This window comes from Heliangelus exortis, chromosome 13 (genome assembly GCF_036169615.1).
Source record: "Heliangelus exortis chromosome 13, bHelExo1.hap1, whole genome shotgun sequence".
In the NCBI taxonomy this organism is placed as follows: Eukaryota; Metazoa; Chordata; class Aves; order Apodiformes; family Trochilidae; genus Heliangelus; species Heliangelus exortis.
In genome coordinates this window covers 12,981,987-12,988,502 of record NC_092434.1, presented here as the reverse complement: position 1 = coordinate 12,988,502, position 6,516 = coordinate 12,981,987, and the positions used below count along the sequence as shown (strand labels likewise).

General features: G+C 42.3%; 1 protein-coding gene across 14 annotated transcripts in view; it reads left to right on the top strand.

The window, feature by feature from the left end:
* Positions 1 to 6,516, top strand: part of SALL1 (spalt like transcription factor 1) — an 18,052-nt gene extending 11,536 nt beyond the window's left edge. For all 14 annotated transcript variants that reach the window (XM_071756892.1, XM_071756898.1, XM_071756888.1 and 11 more), the window contains 2 exons: positions 106 to 3,518; positions 5,001 to 6,516. In XM_071756892.1, coding sequence (XP_071612993.1) covers positions 106 to 3,518; positions 5,001 to 5,441 — 3,854 coding nt within the window. In that variant the 3' untranslated portion in view covers positions 5,442 to 6,516. The remainder of the gene's footprint in view (positions 1 to 105; positions 3,519 to 5,000) is intronic.

Sequence of the window (6,516 nt, the reverse complement as noted above, 5' to 3'; positions counted from 1 at the left end):
TTAGTCTACTTTAGAGTGGTTGGTAAAAACAGTACTTTTAAATAAAATGTCCTGCAGAATATTTTTGTATTACTGTTCCTAATCCATCATCTTTTGATGTTTTAGGAGACACAGAAAAGGGTCAAGCAAATCGAACCACTAAGAACAAGGACGCCCATGTCTGTGGCAGGTGCTGTGCTGAGTTCTTTGAATTATCAGATCTCCTGCAACACAAGAAGAATTGTACTAAAAATCAATTAGTTTTAATTGTGAATGAAAATCCAGCTTCTCCTTCTGAAACCTTCCCTCCTAGTTCCCCTTCTGATAATCCTGATGAACAGATGAATGACACAGTTAATAACACAGATCAAGTAGACTGCAGTGACCTTTCAGAGCATAACAAACTTGACAGGGAAGAATCCATGGATGTGGAGGCTTCCAGCATTAACAATAGCAGTAGCAGTTCCAAGAGCGTCAACAATAGTATTACAAGCAGTAACAGCTCCACAATGGGTACCTCAGCTGTAACAACCTCTCTACCTCACATAGGGGACCTGACAACATTAGGCAACTTTTCAGTGATAAATAGTAATGTAATAATTGAAAACCTTCAGAGTACAAAAGTGGCAGTAGCACAGTTCTCACAGGAAGCGAGATGTAATGGTGCATCAAACAGTAAGCTTGCTGTACCTGCCCTGATGGAGCAACTGTTGGCACTACAGCAGCAGCAGATCCATCAGTTGCAACTAATTGAACAAATTCGTCACCAAATATTGTTGTTGGCTTCCCAAAATACAGACATGCCAACGTCTTCTAGCCCTTCTCAAGGTACTTTACGAACATCTGCCAACCCCTTGTCCACACTAAGTTCCCATTTATCCCAGCAGCTGGCTGCAGCAGCTGGATTAGCACAAAGCCTTGCTAGTCAATCTGCCAGCATCAGTGGTGTGAAACAGCTACCCCCTATACAGCTACCTCAGAGCAACCCTGGCAACACTCTAATTCCATCCAGTAGTGGCTCTTCTCCAAATATTAACATACTGGCAGCAGCAGTTACAACACCGTCCTCAGAAAAAGTGGCTTCAAGTATTGGTGGCTCACAGCTCGGCAACCCACCAGTATCAGCATCATCTTCACCAGCTTTTGCAATAAGCAGTTTATTAAGTCCTGCATCTAATCCACTTCTACCTCAGCCCGCCCCTAGTAACTCTGTTTTCTCCAGTCCCTTGTCCAATATTGGAACACCTGCAGAGGATTTAAACTCCCTGACTGCCTTGGCACAGCAAAGAAAAAGCAAGCCACCAAATGTAGCTGCTTTTGAAGCAAAAAGTAATTCAGATGAGGCATTCTTTAAGCATAAATGCAGGTTCTGTGCTAAAGTGTTCGGGAGTGACAGTGCCTTGCAGATTCATTTACGTTCTCACACTGGCGAGAGGCCATTTAAATGCAACATATGTGGAAACAGGTTCTCCACAAAGGGAAACTTAAAAGTCCACTTTCAGCGTCATAAAGAAAAATACCCTCACATTCAAATGAATCCTTACCCGGTGCCAGAGCATTTGGACAATATTCCTACAAGCACAGGTATTCCTTATGGGATGTCTATACCGCCAGAGAAACCTGTCACAAGCTGGCTGGACAGCAAGCCAGTCCTCTCCACCCTGACAACTTCTGTTGGGCTGCCGCTCCCACCAACAATCCCAAGCTTGACCCCATTCATCAAAACTGAGGAGCCTCAGCCAATTCCCATTAGCCATCCTTCTGCTAGCCCTCCCTGCTCTGTCAAGAGTGACTCGGGAACAGCTGATCCGACATCAAAAATTTCCAATGGACTTTCTGATGAGGTAGAGGCCGGTGCTTTGCCTACCTCAAATTGCAAAATGGAAGAAAACCCTCAAACCACGAGCGCCGTCACTAACGTGAGCAGCTCCGTCAGCTCCCCGGCAGCTGACACGGGCTCCAGCAGCGTCGCCACTTTTACAAATCCACTGATGCCTCTAATGTCAGAGCAATTTAAGGCAAAGTTTCCATTTGGGGGACTACTGGATTCAACGCCAGCATCCGAAACATCAAAATTGCAGCAACTGGTAGAAAACATTGACAAAAAGGCAACCGATCCTAACGAGTGCATCATTTGCCACCGAGTGCTCAGTTGCCAGAGTGCACTGAAAATGCATTATCGCACCCATACTGGTGAGAGGCCATTTAAATGTAAAATCTGTGGTCGTGCTTTCACTACTAAAGGCAACTTAAAGACTCATTACAGTGTCCACCGTGCCATGCCCCCGCTGAGAGTACAACATTCGTGCCCAATCTGCCAGAAAAAATTCACCAATGCTGTTGTGCTACAGCAGCACATCCGAATGCACATGGGAGGGCAGATCCCTAACACCCCCGTGACGGAAAACTATCCCGAGTCAATGGAATCAGATACAGGATCTTTTGATGATAAGAATTTTGATGATATAGACAACTTCTCAGATGAGAACATGGAAGACTGTCCTGACAGCAGCGTACCAGATACACCAAAATCTGCGGACGCATCACAAGACAGCTTGTCTTCTTCCCCTTTGCCCCTGGAAATGTCAAGTATTGCTGCTTTGGAAAATCAGATGAAGATGATCAATGCAGGACTTGCTGAACAACTTCAAGCAAGCCTAAAGTCAGTTGAAAATGGATCAGTGGAAGGGGATGTTTTGACTAACGATTCGTCGTCTGTTGGTGGTGATATGGAAAGCCAAAGTGCTGGAAGCCCTGCTGTCTCAGAGTCTACCTCTTCCATGCAGGCCTTGTCCCCATCCAACAGCACTAATGATTACCACAAGTCACCGAGTATCGAAGAGAAACCAGTACGAGCTTTACCAAGTGAGTTTGCCAATGGTTTGTCTCCAACCCCTGCTAACAGTGGTGCTTTGGACTTGACGTCTAGTAACACTGATAAAATTATTAAAGAAGAGTCTCTGAGTATGCTCTTTCCTTTCAGAGACAGAGGTAAATTTAAAAACACCGCATGTGACATTTGTGGCAAAACATTTGCTTGTCAGAGTGCCTTGGACATTCATTACAGAAGTCATACCAAAGAGAGACCATTTATTTGCACAGTTTGCAATCGTGGCTTTTCCACAAAGGGTAATTTGAAGCAGCATATGTTGACACATCAAATGCGAGACCTACCATCACAACTTTTTGAACCCAACTCTAGTATTGGCCCTAATCAGAACTCATCAGTTATGCCTGCTAATTCACTGTCATCACTCATAAAAACCGAGGTTAATGGCTTTGTGCACAGCTCTCCTCAGGACAGCAAAGAAGCACCCTCTGGTCTAGTTGCTTCGGGGCTGCTGTCCTCCTCTGCCACATCCCCGGTCCTGCTCCCCGCTCTCCCCAGAAGAACCCCCAAACAGCACTACTGCAACACATGTGGGAAAACATTTTCATCCTCCAGTGCTCTGCAGATCCACGAAAGGACACACACTGGTGAGAAACCTTTTGCCTGCACTATATGTGGAAGAGCATTCACAACAAAAGGCAATCTGAAGGTACTTTTTCCTCTTGCTGTTCTTAGGTTTCATTTTCTCCCTGGTGTCTTGTGCGTTTGTTTGGGATTTTTTTTTTCTTTTTTTTTTTTTTAGGGTTTTTTTTTTTCTTTTTTTGGTTTGGGGTTTTTTTTATTATTATTGTTATTATTTTTTATTTTTTACATCCATTAATGTTGCAAGCAGTGGTACCTTAGGGTTTCTGTGGTGTGACAAATAGCATGTTTAGTCAGCTCTGGTAGACCTAGGTGGCCTCTTGTTGGGTGCTCATGTTGGCAGCTGGTCCAAAGCTTGAGTTGCTTTTCTCAGTGGTGACCAGTGATAGGACAAGGGGTAATGGGTGTAAATTGGAGCATAGGAGGTTCAAGTTGAATATCAGAAAAAAATTTTTTACTGTAAGGGTGACGGAGCCCTGGAACAGGCTGCCCAGGGGGGTTGTGGAGTCTCCTTCACTGGAGACATTCAAAACCCACCTGGACACGTTCCTATGCGATGTACTCTAGGTGGCCCTGCTCTGGCAGGGGGGGTTGGACTAGATGATCTTTCGAGGTCCCTTCCAACCCCTAGGATTCTATGATTCTATGATTCTATGATTCTATGAGTTGTTTTTGATGTGTAATTAAAATTCATCTACCAGCAAAGACTGTCTTATGTAGACTGTGAAACAGAATGGCCAAATGATGGTAAGGAGTATTAATTAAGAGTAATGTGTTTTGTACCTCACACACCTCTTTAAGAAGTGAAAGGTTCTTGAATGTGTGGTTTTTCATAACTATCATGTAAGACGATGAGTGTTTAAAAAACTATTAACATAATTTTGGAACTAATGGGCATTACTATAATTGATTATATAACTAACATTTCCTACTGATATGCATTTGAGAAAGCAAATACACTTCAGTTTTAGAACACCAGTTGAGCACTTTCTGTGTACATTTTTCTGTTGACAGAGTATTTCTCTAGAGGTTGCTGCCAGTAATGTGAGATGAATAATTACTTTCAGGCTCTTCTGTCTATACACGAGGCTCTCCGATGAGCAATCAGTAAAGGATACCTTCTGCCTGTCTGAAAAGGACGTTTATAGGGTAGAGGGTGTCAGATACAATACTTACCATTGCAATGAAAGTGGACATAGCAATTCTAGCCCTGAAAGCAGCTCTCTGCAATTGACAGAATAACGAGTCATTATAAGCTAAATACGTGTAATAGAAAAAAATAAAAAAAAAAAAAAAGGAAAAAAAAAAAAAAAAAGCATAACAAGAAATTCAGCAGGAAAACAGGGTGTTCTGGGTAATGGTGATGGGCTAATCCAGAAGAAGTTTATTATTCCAGATAGGAAATGAAGCCCTGCATTTGCTACCTTTACTGCCTTTCATTATGTAACATGGCTGGACATGTCCACGGAATGCCGCCTTCTCTGTGAACAAAATAAAGTCTAAATTCTCTGTCAAACGCTGTTGTTTGTTTCTTTCTTTCTCTTTTCAGGTTCACATGGGCACTCACATGTGGAACAGTACTCCTGCGAGACGAGGCAGACGACTTTCCGTAGATGGCCCCATGACATTTCTAGGAGGCAATCCTGTCAAGTTCCCAGAAATGTTTCAGAAGGATTTGGCTGCCCGGTCAGGGAACGGAGACCCCTCCAGCTTCTGGAACCAGTATGCAGCAGCACTCTCCAATGGTTTGGCCATGAAGACCAACGAGATCTCTGTCATCCAGAACGGTGGCATCCCTCCAGCACCGGGGGGGCTGGGCAACGGTGGCAGCTCTCCCATCAGCGGCTTGACAGGAAGCCTGGAGAAGCTCCAGAATTCAGAACCCAATGCACCTCTAGCTGGTCTGGAGAAAATGGCAGGCAATGAAAACGGGACAAACTTCCGTTTTACTCGTTTCGTGGAAGACAACAAAGAAATTGTAACAAATTAGGAAAAAACTCCATAAATAACATTCCTGCAAACAGTGCAACCTAGGGTTGTTTTTTTCAAGCTGCAGGCTACAACATTACACAGACTTTCTTTTGTACCATGTTCTACTTCTAGAGTTCTAAGAAAGCTTATTTATTAGTGATATAACCTTGCTTTGCAAACAAATGCAAGCATTAACTTTGGTCTCCTGTATTTTGAACTAAATACTAATCGACTAGAGTGCTGTAAACTTGCTGTAACATTTATGGCAGTTGCAAGTCTGTTCTGCTAGGTGATCTTATTCTGGCATTAACTTATTTTCTATATCCAGTTTAACATGAACTCTGGTACTGATGCGATGCCTCAGTGATACATTAGATCTCTAATAAAAATCTGTATATAAATGTACACTTTGATCCTGCTGGAAATTTTCTCAGCAAACACATTGTTTAATTTTTCCAAACAGAATTAAGAAAAGGACTGAAAAAATATAGACTGAATAGTGTGGGTCCTTTACACAGCTCAGTTTTTGATTTTTATTATAAAATTAAAACTGCTTTAATTTTTGTAGGTTTAACATTTTCTGTTTTGAACTGTTATTTGTATTGTGCTTTTTACTTGAGTCGTCTTAAATGTTAATACGTTTCTGTACAGTAATAAGCACGCAGATTATTAGAGAAGATACTGAAGTGTTGTTTTGGTAGTTGAAACTGAGACGTAACATTTTGCCTTGTAGGTATATTCATTATAGAACATGTGCTGGACTTTCACAATGCTGCTAAGTATGGCATCTTGAACAACTTCCGTGGACAACCGTAGATGCTCCTGTATATACAACAAGACATCACTTTCATTAAAATGTACATATGTTCCTTACAAGACCAAGCCCTACTCCTTGACCAAGGGAACAAGTATAGTGTTTGTTTATTTTGTATTAGGTACTGGGGGGGGCAGGGGGAACCTTGGACTGTTACATGCACTTTCTCGGAAAGTTGAAAGGAAAAGAGGTCCAGTTTCTTTAACATTTAATACTTACTAACAGCAGAGATACTGTAATTTTACTCGAGTAATCAAATACAATTTTGCAACAGATAAAA